This window comes from Musa acuminata, chromosome BXJ1-10 (assembly GCF_036884655.1).
Source record: "Musa acuminata AAA Group cultivar baxijiao chromosome BXJ1-10, Cavendish_Baxijiao_AAA, whole genome shotgun sequence".
Taxonomy (NCBI): Eukaryota; Viridiplantae; Streptophyta; class Magnoliopsida; order Zingiberales; family Musaceae; genus Musa; species Musa acuminata.
In genome coordinates this window covers 16887401-16911086 of record NC_088336.1, presented here as the reverse complement: position 1 = coordinate 16911086, position 23686 = coordinate 16887401, and the positions used below count along the sequence as shown (strand labels likewise).

Here is a 23686-nt window from a genome sequence, read left to right as displayed (position 1 = left end):
AAGCCAGCGATGGAATGTCGTTACTCTTTTGCAGGAAAGGCTGGTGCATCACCCAAGAGGAAAAAGAATTAGATCATACTCGAACCTTATTATTAGCCAATTAACATCAAACTGGCTTGGCATAGAAGTTAAATATGATTGGAAAAGTAAAGGAGAGACATTGAGCACACCAATATTTTACTTCCAAACCAAAATTAAATAAGACACCTGGGAACAAAAGAAGCATAACAGAAAAGAGAAAAAAGAAACGGGTTTCCAATTCCAATTCCTCATGACTGAACAGCCAGCCTCTGAAGATGCTCGCAGAAAACTCGAAGGCTGACATCATCGGTAAAGATGACATCACTCCCCGGAACTACCTCCTGGGCAGAGTTATATGTGGCTGATGGGTTCAACTTGGCCAATAAAAATCTTGCCTGCAGAGGAAACAAAGCCAATTCAGTCATCAGCCTCGGTACACTTAACAAAATAGGTCTCCCTAAATTTGCTAGACCACACCATCATGGGATTTGTTTATATTAGGTTGATAATGTCAGCTTATTTAACACCATTGACAAGGTATCACACTCATTGTAGACATCATGTGGCAATTCCTTCGACTAAGGTATAAGCAATTAAGGTCTTGCAATACCAAGTTAAGGACAGCTAAAACTTATACGGACCTGGGAACCATGCTGATCGCAGATAACTAATCTGGGAACAGGGAACCGCTCTCTGATAATCATTTGAGCATCATCGTTCGGTGCTTGTAATAGCAGAGCAAAGGCCTGTAAACGACAGAAAAATACAAAAATTCATCAATAAACTATTTATCTGATAAAATGACCTTAATGAAGAAGAGATATTCCATAAAACCTAGATGCTTGTAAAAGGAAATCAATCTGGGAGCTTGTTATAGTTTTGCCTTTGCCGGTGCAAGTGGCACCTTCAACATCAAAACCTACCTCGTTCATGCTAAACAATCATTTTTCAATATGTTAAAAAATCTTTGTTACTAGGTCTTCATGGCATAAGAATAGCACCAGCATAATCACTCAGCAGTTGTCTTGTAATTTCTGAGAGGATACCATAGCTGAGAATAAGCACTTTCCAGTCGAAGCAGGGTGAACAACCATTAACAGCTCAAGGTTCTTGATTTTGTAAACAAGGTGATGTACAAAAAACATTAGATACAAGAGAAAATTACAACAAATAGACCTGTTGTGGACTCACAGGTGGGACAGACTTCTTGATGGGAAAATATTGGACGTGGACGATCATCACAGTAAATTGCTATGATAGCTCAAACAGTTTACCAAAAAAATTAAGCTTCAGTTCTTTGGAGGCTTCGCATAATCAAAAACATTGTATGGATTGTGCTAGAAGAAATGGATAATTTGTACTCTTGCTGACACATTCAAACATATAGATGTGGCATAATGCAGATAAAGGACTTTATCACAGGCTAAGAGAGCAATCTAATGATGAACAACCGAGTCTTATCATATTGCCATGATTATCAAATGACAGTTCAGTTTCAGATGGCAGCAGCACTAAGATCAATAATGAAGTCAGATGATAATGTTTAATGCTTTGCTGGAAAGTAGCAGGTTATGGACATTTCTCTGGAAAATAACAGGTCAAACACTGTCCATATTGTGCTGCTAATTTTTTTTGTTTGATGCCGCAAGGGTTGAGAAAATTCCCACATAAGAATTACAGATATGGAACTAAAGTTGACCTAATAAATTACACATAAGTAAAACTAATGCACTAAAACATCTGAGAAATCAATCTCTGAGGAGAACGTCAATGAGTAATCAACATGATAATTCCATAGAATTACCTGATGCTCTGGCTGATTCTGGTAGCCCATATTGCGCCACTGAGCAATGGTCATACCATGAAAAATTACAATGCTGAAATAAGAATCGAGCAATAGAATACGGTCTGCAGATATAGATGCAACATCTAACAGTGCAGGAGTAGGAGGCGAATTAAAAGAATAAGAAATCAGTGAAGGCTGGATCATGACAACAGAATTGGAGACACTCTCTCGATTCAACAACATACGGAAATATGCAGTCTCATCAGGGCTATTGTTAAAAACCTGTGGCAAAACAATGTAAAATAAGTTTAAGATAACTGTATAATACAGTAAAATTTACCTCTGATGACCATGCAATATAGTACCTGAACAAACTGCGAACGCCGTAAATTAAAGATGAACTGTGGTAGTATTGAGAAATTCGGATGTAGTGTAAATGATGAAGGGTCATCTTTTCTGTAATTACCAAACCGTGAGCAGAGACGGATAAGAGATCTATCCAACCATCGTGTTGCATCAAACTCTTCCTGAAAAGAGAGCTTATTGTTATGAAATAAAACAAACGCAGAATGCTGATGTAAAGTTTTTAATATTCAGAATCTATTATCTCAAAACATGTATGCTAAATTTGTTACTTAACTTGAACAATATAATCTAACTTGCACATAACTAGAGAAAGTAGGAAAAGAAACTTCATCACAACAATCTGGCAACAGACGGTTTTACATATAACATTTGTTAATGCACACAGAAATCACAACAAAATAAATGTCAAGCAAGAATATAAACTTCACCAACTATGATTACAATAAATCAAGGATTTTGGCAAGTGATCTTAACACTGAAACTTCGATCGCACTTAAGTCGTGCTTACCTCCATCTCCATTTTCAAGGAGATATATCTTGCTAAAACAACAGCTGCAGTTTCCTGGTCAAACCCTTCAACTAATTCCTGCACAAGCAGTACCATTCTAGATAAGAAATTAAGTGTAATCATGCTCTTTTAAGCCATAATCAACAGCAAAAAATTGTTAAACAAAAGAAGCAAATTTTCACATTACCTGTGGAACTGAAACTGACTGAATTCAAGAGAAAGATAATCAAGTAACATTGACCTAAACCTACTATATCAGGAACAAGTTTAATCTAGCATGCATATTTCAATATAACCTGACTATCCAAAGGCAAACCCAATAGCCAATCATGGTGCACCGAATTGATACTGCACTATCCTGGTGCAGATACAGTGGCATGACATAGTAGTGTGCAGAACCTTGAAGTCTGTACTATGGTTCGCCTTACTGGTCCGTACCGATATACCGACCGGCTATCAGTATGGTATTTACATAACCATATCGATGTACTGACACGTTGTATAATGGGGCATACCGACAAACTAGTATGTCCCGCCTATACCATTCTTCCATCGGACCAGTATGTACCACCCATACCGGATGATATACTATGATACAATGAACCTTGGTTTGTACTTTGTTCCACATGTTTTTGTCCTAACCAGTGTGGTCAGTTCCATAATTGCAGATGTGAACTAACACAAATTAAACATCCATCCCTGTCATACATACGGTTTCTTGTGCATGACCTGGACATTTAACATACGAGGGTATCTGAAGTGAAAAGAGAAAACATGAGGACCACAGAAAGGCCCAAGATACCATAGATAAAAAGCAAAGAAGTAGGTACCCATGAGTAGCCTAGGGGTAGTCAAAGGTCCAAAATTGCACAACAGACACATACAATTCAACAAAAGTTCAAAGAAATGACAATTTTAAGAAAAGGAAATAAATGACAACCATAATCCTTGGAGGCTAAATTGGCCAACCTAAGGCATGAAACAAAATACTGCATGAAGCAACATTAAGGAAACAGAATAGCCCAGGCAGGCCTGAGACTCATGAAGTTCACTTATTTTGTTAGCTGAAAAATTTGCAATTAACGTTGCAAGAGTAAAATGTCAAGTCCACCTTTGGATCGAACCTCAATGCATTATGTGCAGCCACATACCAAACTGCATGACAAAGGTCCTCATTTATGATGAATTATTTGCTCGCTTGACTATATTTGGAGGACAAATTTAAAAGAAATAAACAAATTATTACCTCACATAACCTAACTGCCCAAAATGCTAACAGAAACTTACCTCTCATAGCAAACTTCTTATCAGAAACAAAATGCAAAAAATTGTTAGGTATATCAAATTTGCTTGCAACATAGTTCCGCATATCAGCATGCTAAGTTTGCGAAGGTTAAGGAAGAATTATATTTTGTTGGTAGGAAAGACATCAGAGCTGTTCCTAAAACTAACTTCAGTTTAGTTTCTAAATATTGAAAACATGAGAAATTTGATATCAAACCAATCCTAGACTCAGACTTGTAACTCATGCATCTCTATATGTGAAGCTGAATGTAAAAAGTGAAAATCAGAACAAATGCATATTGCAAACTGTAGCATTTTCTCATAATAATGGTATTTTGGTGGCACTTGGAGTATATTTCTCCATTTTATCAATCTAGGATGACCTGATCCATCTTTCTTCTTATAATTTATTAGCGACACCCTATGTTTAGTCCCACATTGGAAATTGGACGAGATTTAAAATAGTGTTATAAAGGGTCAGATGGATACACTGTTATTAATTTGGCTTAAGCATTTTGGTCCAATGATTCAACTTCAACAAGTTAGTTATCTCATTAGGAGAAGTCATGTAAATGGTATTAAGACCAATCTAATTTTGGGCATAGTGATGGCCTAATCGGACTACTCATGGACGAACCTAGAGACACACTACATCATGGAGCCACCGCTAGTTAGGCTCATATGCACCATTTAGTTTTGGACTATGTTAGTCCTTGATGAGGATATAAATCCAAAAAGGGAGAGATCACGATGGGAGAATATTTAAGTAAATGCGTAAAGGATTTGATGAATGGACTATCATCATAAACCATTGGTTCATGCTTAACAAGTTAATGGATCAATTATCTCATCAAGTCATGTTGTAAAAAAGCAAGTACTACATCACACTTATTCCTAACAAAAATTTCTACATCTCCAGAATTTTCCCAGTTTGTTCCATATTCACATTCCATAAGTAAAGAAAATTGCATAAAAAAGTTCTGGAAAAGTAAATGTTCCAAAATCAATCATGATCAGCTCATGCTTCAATGCAAATTTGGCATCATATTATCTTGAAACAAAATTTCACCCATCATTATCAATTGATGTAAAATCAGATAAAATATACAACAGCTATTCCACAACTAACCTCTGTGTTGGAACCATCCACCCATGTCCTAGTAATTGTTGTAACCCTTAACCTCATTTGGCCTTCAGGGTTCTGATAGCTACAAGAAAGGATCATCACATTGATAATTAATAAGATCTGCAGTAAAAAAGGAAATCAATAAAATAGTTGAAAAAAAATCATACTTTGTTAAGAATTGTACATATAATTGTGGGTTCGGAATTCCAGGTTGATTTGAGCGTTCACTAGGTGAAATATCAAAGAATACAGTCAAACAAGTACTTCTATCAAGACCACACATCTTCCATGAAGTTGTATTCCCTTGGCCTACAACAGTGTCAGCACAAACAGCGCCCTTCTGCAAGAGTCCAACGAGTCAGAATTGCATTCGTTAGAAAAGGAAGTTTTGATTTTCCTCACAGAAAAGTCCATTTGAACATGTATTTCATGCCAGGGTCATTCAATAAAATTTTAGCCATTGGGTAGGACAACCTTCTCCAAAGATGTACATGGTCCAATAATTCCCTGAATTTTGATGTCCTTTGAGCAATTGATCTCAAGTGTGCCACTGGCATTAAAAAGGAAGTATCACAGATTTAGTACATAATTGTATGCCTTGAAGAATATATTAGTGTACAGGAATATAACGGCAATAGTAAAAATAATTTACCAAATGAAGCCAAAAAGAAAAGCAATTTCTCCATCCTTGGGTTAACTGACTATGCTTTATAAGGAGGTAAAAGGGAAAATTAAAACCAGACACGTCAAACATGGCCATGAGAGGTGTGTTAGGAACTGGATGATTGATGGGATGGATGAACCATAAAACTAAATATATATTGTTAACTAGCTTTCCATCAGGAAGAGAAGCTATATATAAAAGACAATGAACAGTCTCAGGGAAACAAATCTAGCAGTATCTGATTGAATCACTAACAAAAAGAAAGCATTAAGTCAATCTTGCATTTACATCAAATGTCAATGAGTGCTCTATTGCAAATTAATATGATTAACACACATTAGTTAAAATAAAAGGATTGAGTTTCAGACTCAAAGGTAGAAGAAACTTTTAAGGATGAAACCAAATGAAACTATGCATATCCAATGAAGCTTTATGAGTAATCTAGAAGAAGCTCATGCAGCAGAATCAGAGTAATAAAAAATGTTCTGCAGAGTAACTTCTTACTACCAATAAGCCTGTCAACAGAGATTGGTAATGCAGATGTTTGCACCAAACTTGCTATATCTCTACTATTTTGTGAGGAGAGTCTCTTCTTTTTGGGTTTTAACTACTTTTTAATGGCTTCTTTTTTGATATTTTCTAAAATTTCCATGGTGTCTTTGGACTAAAAAATTTAGAGACAGCTTGATCGTCAATACACAATCACATGATCAAATTTCTGAAAACATAGATAAGTGAAAAATGAAGGTGGTACATAACTTTTACAATAATGGGGAAGAACACAACCAACTTACTTAAAAGAAAGGCCAAGCGACTGCTCGCCATCCTCAAAAATCTGCTTAAAAGAATCTTTAAAAACTGAATGTCCAAAACTTTCGGCGAGGACAACCAGTCCACCAGTTCTTTCAACTGCTACTTTCATCTCTGCAACCCCAACCTAGGCATGCATCCAAAGGATAAAGAAAATGATTTTAGCACTTGAATCAGGAACAATGGGTTGGCATTCCAATAATCAAGAATAACTTCAGGAATAGCACTTCTTTGTTTTTTTGGTGTTCAAAATGTGAAAAATGGACTTGTGTGTTGTGTGAGTCCACATGCAGGAAGGCAGGCATTCAAGAATGCATGTTTGTCTATGTGCACATATGTGATGAAAGAGACACCTAGCTGTCCATTGTATATCTGCAAGCCAACTGGTTACAAAAAGGCATAACAATAACAATAGCACGTGCTGCCGATCTGGGAGAAACATGAAATTAAGCATTTGAGTGTTTTGCAAACAATATCACATTCCTGTAAACCTTGGACGACGAGGGAAATCTGCAAATTGCACTCTTAAATTTGTGGTAACCTGAAATATTTGATTTCTTTGCTTCGGAAGTTCAAACAGTCCCTGTACTAATTAGAAGTTCACTAAGATGTCACAGTTATTTTTAACTAGACAGAAGTTTTACTTGGCAAATTAATGTGGTTCAACCAACCTTTCCTATAAATCATTTCCCTTGCATTTGATTAATTAATTTTAAACATGCCAAACCTATAATAGGCTCATACTTGCAACTGAAACCAAGCCAATATCCCAGAACAGCAAGTTTCCATCATAAGAAAACAAATAGTATCTTGATAAAAGAACAAAGGACTGAACTTTCCAACTATGGTCAATGTTGTCAGGTTTGGAAGTGGAGTTGATATATTCCAAATCTAGTGATTCTTTTAAAACTTTATTGACGTTGGAATGACAGCATGTAATGCATGAGATATTCCATTTGCATGCATCCTAAGCACATTTACTCACTTTAACTACTTGAGATGAACAGTCAGGACATCCATCAATGAAAAGATGAGTCATGTGGCAAAGACCTAATTGAAATTGCAATCTCGACTACAACACATTTTAGTCTGAACTCAAAACTAAAGCCAAAGTGCATATTATCACATTCCATCTTCTTAATAACAAGGTTCCAAATCAACTTTTAGCAAATTTAAGGTTACACTAAAATGATATAGATAAAACAATTTAAAGAATTAAACATGTGGGAGTGTAGATTGACTGAAGAAACTTGTTGTGGTTCAATTAGATAAAGTTTACATGTTAACTAAAGTCAAACTTAGAATGCAATTTTCTAGGTTCCTAAATCAACATAATAGGTTTTGTGGTCAGGTGGGTCCAAAACATTGTTCTCTAAGAGTAAAAGATTCATGTAACGCTTTGATGCTGCTGTTACTATATTATCCTTCTTGATATCATTTTCCAAGAACCTAAAAAAAATATTCTTTCTTTACCACACTAGAACCAAGAGAAAATGTTTCCTACATTACCAAAACCAGTTAACGCCAGTTAAGTTCTCCAAGTTTTCTGGTCTACTGTGGACAAAAGTAGTATCTAGATCTGTTTCTAGCCTCCATATATTTCTTCATGTCAAATGAGGTAATTAATAAATTTTCAACTTACTACTTACATTGCACTTCTTTGGAAACCCTAAATATCTAAAGCCTTGTAGGACTTCTACAATACAAAATGATACTAGATAAATTTTGTAATAATTAATGCCTCATTTCAGCAAACCAACCAGGATCATGGCATCATAAACAAATAACTCCTTCAAATTACTTACACAAAATCCTGAATCTGACTGCATCAATAAAAACTAATACGAGATAATAGGAGATATCACCAAGATCCCTCTCTTGAAGCCATTAAGCATTTTTTGTTTCCTCATCCACTGCAAATCTTTAAATACCTATCTTGGTCATGTTTTCAGTCGTCAATTAAAGCACATATGTCATATATCATCTAGGCATTTCTTTAGATGTTGCACCTCATGAAACTGACGTTAGCTTTAGATCTTAAAAAAACTGATCATCAACAAACTCAGACAGTTGAGTATCAATCCCAGACCTTTAAAAAATAAATCCAGGTTCATAGTGACTATAAAACTGGAAGACATAAAATCTTAATGCTATAAAAGCATTCTGACATGTATGACAGGCCAGTGGTGAACATCTCTTACTTGTCTAGAGAAAAAAAACAAAATGACCAACTACTCATGATGTTATCATTTGGTAATCAATCTTTCTGTTACCAACCATCTGTAATGCATATATACAGCTGATTGAATAATTAAAAATGTCCTACTGGGACAACCAACAGCAACACTGACCTGATCAAGTGCTGAAGCGAAAAGGTCCAAGACATGACCCTGGTTAACCAGCTGCTTGGCAAGATTATCATAAAATTTAACAGCTTTGTGGAAATGTGGAGCAGCATCTTTATCAAGGTCTTTATGTGAACGCACTGGCTCCGATAGATCTTTTGACACAATCTGCCAATCACATATACAGTAAGTTCCATTGCTTAAAAGAGAAAAATTAACTGCTCAGGTACTAGGAAACAAATATAAGTTCTGGAGACACCAAAATAACATGATATAAACATTTATTTTAAATCACACCAGCCTATCTAGAAACTATGCTCACTAGTAAAATATCAGACATTGGAAAAACATACTATCTTGTAGCACTGACAAGTGATTTTAGTCAATATTACATAGTCATTAGTTCAGAGTTATAATAGTTCCAGGATATAGAACAGTTAAAAAGCTTCGCATGTAAATTTCAGAAACCAACACTGACTCAATCAACATGTATAACCAAAAAAATAATCTATAAGAATATAAAATCAGATCTAGTTTCTTTTTCCAAATACAACATCAAAAGAACCAAGAAGGATGCATCAACAGAGTATAATATTTTACCATTCCAGGACCAATAGTACATGGCCCGCCAACTAAAGCTATGATGCGGGCACCAGTACCAGCACTACATGCACCCAGAAGACCAGCCGCTACACTGAGGGCAACTCCTGTACACCGCAAAGGACGATTCCCGGCTTCCACCGGCCACTGATCCATATGTAACTCATCCAGCAACTGGAGTAAAACAAAATCAAAGGGGAAAAACCAAACTATTAGCACAGAAGACATAAATAAGGTACCAATTGAACTAAAATGCGCAGAGAGATAAAAAATCTCACAGAATTGAGGGTGTATTCACAGTCGGATGTTGGAAGCAAGAATCTGTTTACAGACGTCGATGGATGAAACCCATTTGCTTGGGGTCCCTTCGGGTACCCTGGCGCTCCGGCTACGGCACCATGGCGAACCCCCGAGGCGGAAAGCCCCAACTGATCCAAGATCTGCTCTTTCGGGATCTCTTTCGTTCCCCGGAACACGTAGATCTTCGACATATCCGCAAAGCCCAGCTCGTGGAGGTGGACCTGGGTACCGAAGGTGATGAGCCCTACGAGGGCCTGGTCGGGCAGCAATCCGATGGCACGGCGCATGGCGGACTTGACGAACCCGAGTTCCTCCTCAATCAGGCAGGTGTCGAGGACGAAAAGAAATACGGGTGGCAGCGGCGGGGCGGCGGCGTCGAGTGGCGGTGGGGCGTACTCAACAGTGGTGCACTGGGGATAAAGCTCACCGGGAACGTTGGCCTCGCTGATTCCAGCGTAGTGCGGAGGAAAGTGGTTGCGGGAGAAGCAGAAGGGGCAGATCCAGATCTTGGCGGCGAAGTCGACGCGGGCAAAGGGGTTGAGGACGGCCGCGCAAGGCGGCTTGCAGCGGAGCGGGGAGTAGGGGAGAACGACGAGGGAGGGGGAGGAGCGGATCGGGGCGACGGAGGCGGCGACGGGGACCACGCACTTGCTCGCCTCCACCTTGGATCGGGGCCAAGAGTTCCAGGTCATGCGGACGCCGTCTGGGCCGTCGGGGTCAGGAGCGACGGCGGCGCCGCCTCCGCCTACGGCGAGGTCCTCCGCCATGGACGCGTCGGATGCGGTGGTCGCTATGACAACAGGGACGGACGACGATCGATCGCCGGCGACGTTTACGAGCGGAGGGGCAGAGGCGATCTGAGGGTGGGATCGAAAATATCACGGGAAGAAGAAGGATTGGAGATCGTAATTCTGGGAGCAAAATGGGGATAATAAGGTAAAAAGAGAAATCCATTTGACCTTTATCGTTTCGTTTCTTCTTTTGTCCGATCGAGTAGCGGTTCGGTCGAACTCATAGGAAACTGGACCGAACATAAAATCGATTTAACCCGACTCTGGGTTAGATTTGGATGCTAGTTTCTCACATTTACGCACGCACATCCAAAGTGATCAAATGGAGTTATTAAGAACCGACCCGGGAAAATAAACCACGGAGGCGATCCAGCCGAACCATCTACATCACTCCGGTCGACCGGATGAGATCGGGATCATACGCGGGCAACGCGGTTAAGGGCTCGGGTCGGCCCAACCAAGTCGGCCTTCTTAAGTTAGATATTGTCGAATGTTGCTCCCATAACGCACTATCGGGTCGGATAAATGGACTGTTGGATCTGATCCGAGTTTTTTCACACCTCTTGCGCGTAACGTAAGCGGTTTTCTGAAACATCGGAGCTGCTCGTTTCAGCCCGCTTAGTAAAACCGCGTGCGCCACCCACCTTAGTTTCGTGCCTTCCCATCTCCGTCTCCGTCATCGCACGTTATTTGGATTGACGCATCAGGAAGGATCGGCCGCTATCCTATACGAGATCATTCGGCCGATTAATTCGTCAATCACAATACTCGACTCGCAATTCCATCTCCGATGCCCGTCCTACACAAAGGAAATGCGTATCTTGTGTCGATCGGTTGAGGATTGGAGGCCGGCGTCCTATTTAGTGTTGGGTTTCCTCTCTTTCGGGTCGAAAAATTGTATATGATTTTGCCGGAATTTCTGGAGTTCTGTTTAAGGTAATTTGCCCTTATGCGATTCTTCCTTCCTTTTTTTGCGTTCGACGAGATTGGAAATTAGGGTTCGGTTTGTTTTCGGTTTAACGAGGGCATCGCGTTCATTTGGAACTCCTTTTGGTGGTCGGCGACCTTAATATTTTCATTCTCTTCAATCTGGAAGGTGGTGATGAAAGGGTGATTCTTTGGGGTTGATTTCGTTGTAAAGTGCAGCTCTTTTACTGTGATCTTGGTGTTGATTAATACTGGTAGATCTCAAAATTCAGCTTGCATCTTGCGTTTTGTGCGTGATGAATTTTTAGTTTTTGCGCCTTCTTATTTAATGTTTTTTGTTCGTGTAAGTCATTGGTCTTTCTTTTGTTCTTTTTTTTTTCTTTTTCTATTGTTTTTTTCTTGAGTTGTTTATCTTCTTTTACAGTTTGCTGTGAACTAGTATTGTCGAATGCCTTCAGAATCATGGCAGTTGTTCTGCAGTCGTAAAGATCCTTGTGACCTTAGTCCTTCATATTCTTTATCTAACTCGCTGATAGCATGGTTATGCTGATGATCACGAACTCTGACATCCTTTAGGAATGATTCAGACTAGTCGGAAATGACAACTATTCAAAATTCAGATTGGTGACTTAAGAGTTATATCTGTTGGACATCCTAATACCTGATTATGGAGTAACTAAAGAAACTTATTTGCTTGCTTGCTTTGGAATCTTTGGCGCCTAAAATCAAGCAGGATATAGTTTGTTGATTTTGGTACATTGCAACAGATGGCCTCACTGTGTAGAGGCCTGCTAGTGGTACTGCTTGTTTCTGTTTTTCTGAATGCTTCCTGCATTGCTGAGTCTGAGAAGGCAATTGTAAAAAGAATTCGAACAGCTCCTCAGAGAAACCTAGAAAATGTAGTCATTGATGGAACTGGCAAAATTGCTGGATTTGATAGCTCTGAAGGAAGTTTCCAAGGTTTCGATGACAGGAGAGTTGGTAATAGCAGAGTTTCAGTGTCAACTGTTGCATGGCTTACACTTGCCATGGCTGCAGCAACGGGTTTAGGTTCAGTTCCATTCTTCTTTGTAGAATTAGAGCCGCAATATGCGGGTGTTTGTAATGGTTTGGCTGCTGGAGTGATGCTTGCTGCAAGCTTTGATCTAATACAAGAAGGACAGATCTATGGTAGTGGAAACTGGGTGGTTTTGGGGATTTTAGCTGGTGGAATCTTCATTTTGCTTTGTAAGAAGGTAAGATGTTGTGTTTTTTCCCATTTCTTTCTTTTCATGAAGAGCAAATATCACGAATATATCTACTATCTTTTATCATGGATATTTATTCTGTTAATTTAGTTACTTGCTTATCTTTGTTATCTTTTCTGCATTTGTTGATCATTTGCTTTGCAGTCCTGAGGAAAATGAACTGATAAAAAGCATTATGTAGGTGAAGAATCTTACTTTATATCATCTCTCATATATGTTGTTGGGTTTGTGCACTGAAATTTAGTTATACAGTTCGAAGATGTTTAATCTATATTCTTGTTACTTGGATAATTATGTAATGCCTTCTTCAAGCTAACATGAGAGTATGATTGATGCAAAAAATGACAGAGAACCACCGAACAAGAGCCACATTTACAATTGAATCAGACTAGAAAAGCACTTGGCAAATTTTAATTTTGTTCAGTTAGGCTTGGGTCCTTTTTAGCTTTGGTGTGGATTAGGTAGTTGATCAGTTTTGAATTATATTCTGTATATAATTCTTTTAAAATGGAGTCTGATGATCATTCCTTTTCTTTTTAATGTTAGAAACCTAAGATGACTTAGATTAGGCATCAAATTCAAGTGAGTTCTTGACTTTCCTTATTGATTAATCTAACCATTTTATGTTTGCTCTGTAGTTACCAAAAAGATGAACAAACCGCACAGAGGATTTTTCCTTATGGAGTTCTGATTCAGGTGTCCCGTTGGTTGGGTTAAAAAAGAAGTGGCACAATTAAAGAAAATATGTTTGTATATTTTTCTTTTAGAATTAAAGGAAAGGAGGCTACAGATTTATAGAGTTATTTTCTGTTCTCTTTTTTTCTTACTTTTTTGCTTTAACATCTGCAGAGCAGCACTATTGGCCATCTGAGATTGGATTGAACTATTGTTCAGATCCAACACCCACCTAGTATCCAGAAATTAACTTAGGCTGGTTTCTGATGAATAATCATAAAATAGTTTTAAAAGAAACCATAAGAGCAACTTCGAATTTGGGTGGAAGGTACACTTTCTCATGCAGTGCAATTGGAATATGAAGACTTTAGTTTCTTGTTCCTCATCATACTTGGTCCTTTTAGATAAATGGGGTTCGAATATAGTGGTAGAGAAAACATGAACTGAAATTAAAGTCTTTTTTCAAAAGACAATCCTTATCTTTACAAAGGGGTGTCATCAACTTGTATACTTGAAGATAATGAATATATAAATTGAGATTCAGTAAACAGCAAAGTGAAGACTCAATATATCTTATACTAGCTCTCGGAGCATTTGATTTCCCTTGATAACCATATATTTTGAAGCAAGTTTCATCTCATATTCTCGTTTGAAACTCATATCCATAATGATTTTCTTTTTGAAATATTAGTTTGCCTTTAACGCTTTATGGATGGGCTATGAGTTCTTTCTATGTCGTAAGTTGATTGCTTTCATTAGAATACTATTTGGTGCATGTGAACAACATGGTTGTACCTAATTGCATTATCAATTTGGACAAGTATTTTGAATCATCTCCCTTCTTAATGGTCTGTCACACACCGTTATATTTAGAAGAAATTTCATGACTTATGATTTGCTTAGGCCTGCATCTAAATATATTAAGACTATGTACTACCACACATGCAGTTCCTTGAACAATATGGAGAGGTAAGCATGTTGGATATCAAAGGTGCTGATGCAAGTAAAGTTATTCTTGTTGTTGGAATAATGACTCTTCATTCGTTTGGCGAGGGCTCTGGTGTTGGGGTATCTTTTGCTGGCCCAAAAGGATTATCTCAAGGTCTTTTGGTGACGTTAGCCATAGCAGTCCATAATATACCTGAAGGCTTGGCTGTAAGCATGGTACTTGCATCACGAGGGGTTTCTCCGCACAATGCAATGTTGTGGAGTGTCATAACATCCTTGCCACAGGTAAATAATCAGCCTCGTTTTTCTTGTTAATTTTATGTGATTGTGCACAAACTACGGACATAGTAAATTTAGTCACTTGTTCGTTTTGGAAAGATTTTGGAGTTATAAGATAAAACTCTTACTGTTCAATTTCTAGTTTAGAATTGATACCAATGGACACGTGGCAACATATGATGTGAAGTCTTCCTGTTTCTTTTATCTTGTTTCTTATATTTTCTACTGAGTACCTTTTTTTAGGAAGCATAAGTTGAAACCTCTTTCTTTTTTTTTCTCTTGAACCTTTAGCCCATTGTTGCTGTCCCATCTTTCCTTTGTGCTGATACATTCCATAAAGTCCTGCCTTTCTGTACGGGCTTTGCTGCTGGCTGCATGATCTGGATGGTGATTGCAGAAGTTCTTCCTGATGCTTTCAAGGTAATTAATTAATTGGTGAGTCTTTAGTTCAGTATGCTTATCAGATGATGCTAGTAACTACTGAGTGAAGTGCAAGATTCCATGCATGGATAATTCAGGATTGATGTATATCAGTTAAAATGCTATCAGCTTGTTATTTGTTGCTTCCATTTTGCTGTTCCAGGAAGCAGTTCCTTCTCAAGTTGCTTCTGCGGGTACCCTTGCTGTAGCATTCATGGAAACCTTAAGCACAGTGCTCCAAGGTTTTAGCCACAGCCACAGGTTAGTGTTCAGATGTTATAGGTCTAATCCCTTGACTTGATCTTTTAGTTTTTTATTTTTAATTAAAGACTGGTATAAGTATTTGACTAGTAGCATGCGTTAGTGTCACGGTAAAATGAGAGAAAAATCTCATTCATCTTATTGCAGCTCTGAGGACACCTCTGGCTTTTTAGTATCGCTACTTTTTGGTCTTGGACCATTGCTGGGTGGCATCATCCTTGTTGCTTTTGCTCTGGCTTTCTACCTGCAACATTCGCTTCTCATAGGTGTGGCTTCTGGAATAGCATTTCTTCTTGCTATATGGAGGCCCCTACAACTACTTATGTCATCGAAGATTGGGTTCCTTTCCTTGTCATTCTTCCTCGCAGCTGGCTCTGCATTCTACCACATGGCCACAGCTTGCATCCCGAGGCTTGTTCGTCGCAGGAAGGCCTCCGTCAATGACATTGCATTTTCATCTGGTTTTTCCATCAGTGCAATCACTCTGCAATCATTTTTTGCATGTGGAGCTATCTCACTACATGCCTTGGCAGAGGGGCTTGCTTTGGGTGTGGCAGCCCCGAAGGCTTATGGACTCGGCCGTCACATGGTTCTTCCAGTATCACTGCATGGGCTCCCCCGAGGTGCAGCTGTTGCAAGTTGTATCTTCGGAGCCACTGATAGCTGGCGAGGAGCCTTAGCTGCATCGGCCTTGACTGGACTCGCAGGTCCAACCTCGGCGATCGGAGCTATACTTGCGGGCATCGACTACAACGGCCTTGACTATTGGATGGTCTTCGCCTGTGGAGCACTGGTTCCTAGTTTTGGCAGGATACTACTGCGAGCATTGAGACTGGAAGCAAGGAAGAGCACATATGGGTTCCTCATGGGGCTTGGATTTGCATCTCTGTGTTTGATGTCCACCAGACTGGTTTGTTTGCACACCCCTTACTGCAACTCTGCTCCCGAGGCTGTCACATAGCTGGTTGTGAACCTCAAGAGTGGTGTTGGACTCTCTTTTCTCTATATAGTATGTGGTGATTTGTGTGCAGACAAATTAACTGTTGTGGCCATTGGATTTTGAAGGAAAGAAAACATGAAGATATATTAAGATGATTAGTAATGAAGATGTGCCTTTTGGATTTTTTTTTTCCATCAAATTTACCATGGTATGAGGTTGTAAGGATTAAACATGATTGAAGTAACTGTCAGCGTATAAGAAAGTTGATCTTATTTTGTTCAGATGCTGACATTGCATCGTAGATGAAATAACGTGTGCTTTTTCTTCTATTTTTGATAGGAAAGATGGAATAAAGCATTATTAAATTATTTTTTATTAGCTATTTTTCTATTAAAACAATACCCAACGTATACAAATTCATCGTTATATGTTGGCAACTCATTGGTTTGATAATAATTTTGTTAGATGTAATGGGACCACTCTAAACCAGACTCGATCTCCAGCAAGTTAAAGTCTTATGGATTTCTGTACATATCTTCGATGCCCGTCTCAATCTTGAACACATCTGGCGCTTGATCGGGTTTATGTTGCATCCATCCGATGCTTTCGAATAGAGAGAGAGAGAGAGAGAGAGAGAGAGAACTCGATCAATCGACGGTGTGCTACATGGCCATTCTTCCCATGGCGAGAGATCTATGGGTATAATAAAAAATCCAAATATGAAGTGATAATCTTACATTTCTTATATCCTCAATCAATCATATATTTAAGTATATGATTTGATTATATAATTTAAGTACATAATTGAGTGCATTCCTTATAAACATATATTATCTTAATAAATAAAAAAATAAACTTCTTAATTCTTCATGATATCATAACTCTCTTGCTTCAAACAAAAGGCTTTCTTTCCTTCCTCCCCTTATCTCTTCCCTATTGGAACTCGCTAATCTACCTAGCAATGCAATCTCCTTGTCATCTATTGTCACTACTACTATCGCTGCAACAGCAATCCCTTTCTCTTAATTATTTGTACTATTATTGGAGTTCCTCAAGTGAGCCTCCTCCCTCATCTTCCTTAACGTCGACAAGCCCTATCCACAATTGCCTTGAGCATCCTTGTCGTCATTGCCTCTTTAGAGGCCCCGATAATAACCCTAGCCTTCCACCTCTTCCTCTCCCGCCTTTCCAACTCCATCCACCACTCCCTCCCCAACTGTTGCCCATGGTCGAAGCTCGTCGATCGCTTTGCCTTCTCTTGCTCAGATTCCCTCACGGACGCCACCTCCTGCCTCCGCAAGAATCTCACCTACTTTTACATCAATTACATGACTATCATCGTAGTTGTCCTCGTAATCTCTATAACTAGTCATCGACCTTTATTGGCCACAAACATCACTGCTAACTTTGTTGATGTCCTCAAATGCCTCTTTCAATGTAGATCTCATATCTAGGGCTCCTTTTCAATGATGAATCACATCGCTTAGCAAACAACTTGGCGATTGTTCTCCTCTACCTGTCGCAAAACACCAATCATTATCGTTGATTGCTTTGCTCGGTGATCTTCATCCCAATCTGCAATATTCAACATAGATATGTAATTTTCTTCCTCCCAAATTTATGCATTACCACTACCATCACATATCTACAATCTTCTCTCTTGCGACTCCATCATTACCACTGCCCTCACTACCACTATAAAAAGAAGGGCCTTCTCTATATCTCCTCCATCGTATACCAGATCATCAGTTGCTTCAATTTTTATTTACTTAGGAAATAATAATCCATCACAATTTATAAGATTTATATCTGTTAATGCATTTGAAAGAAGCAACTATGCATTTGATAAGCACAATTCACAAACCTCCTAAGTATGATCTATTAGGCTACATCGATAGTTCTCTTAGTTGTCCATAAGAAAAGACCAAATACTAGGAGAACCCGTCTCAATGGTAAATCCTAACTATAATTATAACTCCGATAAGATTATCTTATTTTACAAGCAATTTAAGCCTTAATTGTTAGATCCATAGCACCAATAATCTATTTATGTAGCACTACAGTAAAAGCATAGTCCAAGTTACAAACTATCCTCACCAATCGCTCTAGCACTCACATGCTAAGTCTTTTATTTATTTTGATAAAAACAACACAAGAGAGAAGTATTATTACTGATTATATGTAAAATTTAAAAGTTATTATATATAACTTGATTTTAATAAGTTATTCCCTAAGTGATAAAGAAGTCATCATTCATACTCTCAATTACTTAAGAGATGAATATAAGGAACTAGTGGTAGTAATTTGGGCATGACTCACCAATATCATTTGAAAAACTATATAACAAATTAGTTGATCATTAAATATATCTGAAATGAGAAAAAATGATGACGAGATCAACCATAACAACTTAATTCAATAAAAAAAATTTAAAACAAAGAAAAATCAAAGCAACAAAAACTTCAATAAAGGACCTAACAATTTTTTTCCTAGAAACATAGATAACACATAGAGTCATCATCCTCCATTACACTATCACTCTCCAACCATGATAGCAACTTCAATCCAAACAACTCGAGAAATAATTTCAACTACAACTATTAATAGTTTTGGCATCCCAACAATGATAATCAACAAAAAGTCAACTACTAGCTATGTGACAAAATTAGACACAGTAAAAGTTTGTTAGTCTCCCCCAGACCTACTACTATACCTAATTAACCTCAAGTAAATATCATGACTACTTCAACTACTCATTCAAACAATTGGATTGTTGACTATAGTGCTTCTCATCATATCACTTCTGATTTGCAAAACTTATTCATCCACAATGACTATAAAGGCAATGAAGATATCATCGTTGGTAATGGTAACATAATCCCTATTACTCATACTGGTTCCATGATACTTAATTCACATACAAACACTTTCACACTTGATGATATTTTATATATATATCTCATATTAAAAGAAATCTTATTTCTATTTCTCAATTCTATAAATAAAATAATGCATCTATTGAATTCTTCCCTAACTCGTTTCTTATAAAGAATTTAAGTATAGGGGCATCCTTGGTCCAATGCCAAAATAAAGATAACATGTATGAGTAGTTGTTAGATTCATAAATCACCTAGCTAATCGGTCTTGCTTCAATCACTGCTCCAATCGATGTTAGGCATCGCCGCCTTAGTCATCTATCATCCTCCATTCAATAATATCTAATTTCTTGTTACTTCCTTCCATCTTTTAAATCAAATAGAATTGCAACTCATTGCGATGCTTCTCTTAGTAATAAAAGTCGCATACTATCTTTTAGAACATCTTTCATACCCTACTTTAAACCACTTATATGAAATTATATATACTAATGTCTAAGACCCTACCCCACCACTTCCTTTGATAATTTCATATTTTATTTATTTTCGTATATTATTTTACTAAATATATATATTTATACTCTCTCAAACATAAATCTAGAGTCATCACAATCTCTACTTATTTTAGAAAGGTAGTCGAGAACTTCTTCCAATCTACCATTAAAACAATTTAGGAGATGAATACCAAGCTCTAACAATTTTCCTTACATCATGTGGTATAAAATATATTAAGTCATTATCACACACACCTCAACTAGTTGCCTCTATCGAACGAAGACACTAGCACATAGTTAAAACCAGTCTTACCCTCCTATCCTAAACCTCTATGCCAATAATCATTTAGTTAGTAGCCTTTCGTACTGTAGTCTATTTCATTAACCACATGCTCATTCCAATCCTACAACATCAGTCATCGTTTGAAAAACTATTTCATAAAATCTCAAACCTTCAAAAACTTAAAGTATTTGGATGTTTAAAATATCTCTTGTTATGCCTCTATACTTCACATAAGTTAACACCAAGATCGAAGCCTTATATCTTCATCAAGTATTCCCTTGAACATAATACTTTTCGATACTATGATCCTAAAACTCAAGGTCATTGTATCACATCATGTTATTTTTATTAAGTCCATCTTTCCTTTCTAAAATCTTTCTCTTTCAGTAATACGGGCTACTACAATAACCATCAATTATTGGGTTCATATGAGTATAGCTTACCCCCACTCTCCACCACTAAAATTATTTAAATTATATGACGATAGCTATACTATGGATCCCACACAGTGCCGATAAATATTTAGTTTTTTTACAGTATTTATCTCTCACACATCTAAACATCTCATTTGAAGTCAATAAATTATCATAATTCATATATTGGCCCTTAATTGTGCATTGGTCTACACTAAAATGTGTCTTAAGATATCTTAAATAGACTCTCAACCATAGACTTCTTCGTAAACATTTATCACTTACCTTAATGCTTTCACCGATATTGATTGAGTAAGCAACACTAAAGATAGAATATCTATGTCAGCCTATATTATCTTTTTTGAGACAAATCTGATCAATTGGAGTTTCGAGAAAAAAAAAGTCGTAAGATCCACTACTGAAGTTGAATATCGAATCATCACTACTATCACTATAGAATTTAACTAAGTCGCCAATCTGAACTTGGTATCATCTCCTAATCTACTCTTTCAATATACTATGATAATATTGGTGTCACCTACTTATGCGCCAATCTAGTGTTCCACTCACACATGAAACACATTATCATCGATTTCCAATTTATTAGATATTATACTTTTGATCAACTATATGTTGTCAGACATCAACTACGTATTTCTCACATTTATACTTTTGACTAATTAGTAGATTTCCTCGTAAAATCTTTCGCTCACATGATATTTCAGTTGCATCGATTCAATATTGACATCATTGACGAAAGCTCAATTTTTAATTTTACGGGAGCATGATAAAGACAAATATGAAATGACCTTACATTCTTACATCCTTAGTCAATCTATCATATGAGAATTAATTACAGATTTGGGTACATAATTTAAATATACGATTGAAAAAAATTTATTCCCCAAAATCTATATAAATATAGATTATCTTAATAAATAAAACAATAAGCTTCTCATCTTGTCAGCAGTGACGCGATGTGTCATATTATTGCTTCGGGAATGGAATAGTGGGAGTTCTAATCGCGCTGGTGTTTCGAGCGAGCTGATTTCATCGGAGGAGATACGGGCGTAATTACGTTGTTCGTTAGGTGACTTTGTCATCATCCTTTGTGCTGGAATCTGCCTCGCCAGTTGGTAGGAAAAGCTCGGATGATGATGAGCAGCAGCAAGATGGGTCGGATGAATAGTTGCATTCTTCTTCTTGTTCTTCTTGCTAATCTTCATCAAACCAGCATTTGTTAGGTACGATTACTTTTGTCATTTATGCTGTTTTATTGGATTATATAGCGAAGATAATGGCATTAAGTGAAGTTTCTGCGGATCTTTTATCCTTATCCTATACTTGGCTTGTGAAACAAACATCATCATCAATCAAACAATTAAGCAGGAAATAAATTGCCTATACATCTTTCACTCTAAATTTCTGAGTTAAAAAGGTCGACTTCCTTTCTTATCTATAAATTGGTTTGAGGACAAGACGTTCTGATGTTATCGAGTTCTATATAAGAAAAGGATTATACTTCTTTCACATAGTTGCCCTGATTTATTTTACTTCTCAGCATAGTTTGAAGTAAGCCTCGGCACATATTCTAATGTGATTATAAATGTTAATTATCGATCTCAGCCTCATTATAAATAAATAAATATATATATATATATATATATATATATATATATATATATATATATATATATATATATTCATACATGAATGGTCTATGGTACCAATTGGTCTCCTTTTTTTTATGTTTCTATTCATATTGGTGTAAGTATAAAAATTAAAAACTATCAATATACTTATTATTATGTGAAAAATTTTAATATCAGAATCTAAAAACAAATAATACTATATCAAAATTTACGATATGTATTTTGATGTCATTCAGAAAGTTTTTATTTGATCTACGAGCACACCGTTATCGAATTCTAAAGTTATAGCGATACCGATTTACAAGGAGAATTAGACTTATCTTCTTTTCCCTTCCTATCCTTCACGTAATTAAAATGATACGAGAAAAAAATATGTAATATCTCAATAATTATCATGCATCATGTCTCCTGTATCCACCTATTTGAGTATCACATTTTGTGTGTTTTATTATGTTTTTAATCCTTAAGAGATATTATTTATTTATAGATGAGAATAAAAAATCTAAATAAATTAATTAGGAGAATTCTTCCCATTAAAATCATCTATTAAGAAATACTATCATAATTAAATTTATTTTTTATTAAAAAATAATCGTAATCAAAATTTAATTATATTCATAGTATATTTTACTTAATTAAATAGAATCATGTAATCATTGATGTTTGCACAAATACTTACAATTGAAATTCTCGACATTTGTCTACTTCTTTATACTTTATTTTGTAGATAGAACCAAATGTGTGTGGCATTGGTGCAGTTAATTGCAGCTCACTCTGTATGATGAATTGCCTACTCAGCTCACTCTGTATCTTCTTTCTCATCCTCGTCGTGAAAAGCTAAGTTTCCTACACGTAATCTGTGCACCGGACTGGAACTGCCTTTTTATGGAGTGTACAGTACGCTTATATATATATGTATATATATATATGATCGAAATGCTTGATAGTGACAATGGAATAGATGAGAAGGTAAACCTGCAAACTGCACCACTCATGTCCCTTTTTCCTACCAAGTGATTTAAGCATATTTCTCCAGCTTTTTGTGCAAATAAGATAGTTGCCATAATCCTTTTTTCGAATTCATGAGACACATATAGAATAATATTTTTTTTAATTTTTAATTAATTTATAATTTGATGATCAATCATAGATTTAAATAATTGATTTGATCATGTAATTTGAGTGCTGATTGAAAAAAATCTCTCCCTTAAATGTTCGACGCTTCAATAAATAAAATTTATCTCTTTCATAATATATTTTTTTTAATTTTACATAGTATCAAAGCCCCTCTTCGAGTAAGACTTTCCCTTCTTTATTGTCCAATAACAGTAATCCTTCTTCTCCGTTAAACTATCGTCGATTTTCTCTTCTTGGTGATCCTTCTCCTATGCCAAATCTCTCATAAATTTGTTGGTTTCACTATTTTGCTTGATAGTCTTTCTTAGATTGTAACATCTTACTCATAGACCTATTCTCTTTGTTGTCATTGCTATTACTTCAGCACCAAAGGAGACCAATTGAAGGAGACTAATCGCCATTGTCATCATAGAACCCTGCTTCCAACCAATCTCACATCCACTCCCTCACCTTGACATGGTTCAATGTCTTCTAATCCAATAAGAAGGTTACATTGCCCTCCATCTACCTCGAGAATGTCATTGTCTTGTTCA

The 23686-nt window shown here is 36.8% G+C and overlaps 2 protein-coding genes across 3 annotated transcripts; one reads left to right on the top strand and one right to left on the bottom strand.

Moving 5' to 3' along the window:
• Positions 1-68: 68 nt before the first annotated feature.
• LOC135595252 (protein transport protein SEC23 E-like) lies at positions 69-10731 on the bottom strand. Its single transcript, XM_065085923.1, has 12 exons — positions 9789-10731; positions 9511-9684; positions 8917-9078; positions 6550-6692; positions 5566-5641; positions 5259-5431; positions 5095-5173; positions 2682-2759; positions 2173-2334; positions 1826-2089; positions 663-767; positions 69-416 (listed from the first exon to the last, which is right to left on the bottom strand). Exons 1-12 carry the CDS (start codon positions 10575-10577, stop codon positions 270-272), a joined length of 2352 nt encoding a protein of 783 aa, XP_064941995.1. The 5' UTR covers positions 10578-10731; the 3' UTR covers positions 69-269.
• A 479-nt stretch (positions 10732-11210) lies between these two features.
• Positions 11211-16481, top strand: LOC135581830 (putative zinc transporter At3g08650). 2 transcript variants are annotated; one of them, XM_065085925.1, is made up of 6 exons: positions 11211-11537; positions 12105-12763; positions 14399-14683; positions 14969-15097; positions 15261-15358; positions 15506-16481. In XM_065085925.1, the coding sequence occupies exons 2-6, from the start codon at positions 12296-12298 to the stop codon at positions 16317-16319; spliced, it is 1794 nt and encodes a 597-aa protein (XP_064941997.1). In that variant the 5' UTR covers positions 11211-11537; positions 12105-12295; the 3' UTR covers positions 16320-16481. The 2 variants fall into 2 exon arrangements, with proteins under 2 accessions (XP_064941997.1, XP_064941996.1); XM_065085924.1 differs by having other exon boundaries at positions 11953-12763.
• Positions 16482-23686: the final 7205 nt, after the last annotated feature.

Excerpts from the sequence above, each read along its gene's own strand:
- LOC135595252 (XM_065085923.1), bottom strand. The coding sequence starts at position 10,577 with ATGGCGGAGGACCTCGCCGTAGGCGGAGGCGGCGCCGCCGTCGCTCCT. Across the intron at positions 2,760-5,094 it reads TGGATGGTTCCAACACAGAG|GAATTAGTTGAAGGGTTTGA; the intron begins GTTAGTTGTGGA and ends CTGCTTGTGCAG. Across the intron at positions 768-1,825 it reads AGAATCAGCCAGAGCATCAG|GCCTTTGCTCTGCTATTACA; the intron begins GTAATTCTATGG and ends TGTCGTTTACAG.
- LOC135581830 (XM_065085925.1), top strand. The coding sequence starts at position 12,296 with ATGGCCTCACTGTGTAGAGGCCTGCTAGTGGTACTGCTTGTTTCTGTT. Across the intron at positions 14,684-14,968 it reads TCATAACATCCTTGCCACAG|CCCATTGTTGCTGTCCCATC; the intron begins GTAAATAATCAG and ends TTGAACCTTTAG. Across the intron at positions 15,359-15,505 it reads GGTTTTAGCCACAGCCACAG|CTCTGAGGACACCTCTGGCT; the intron begins GTTAGTGTTCAG and ends ATCTTATTGCAG.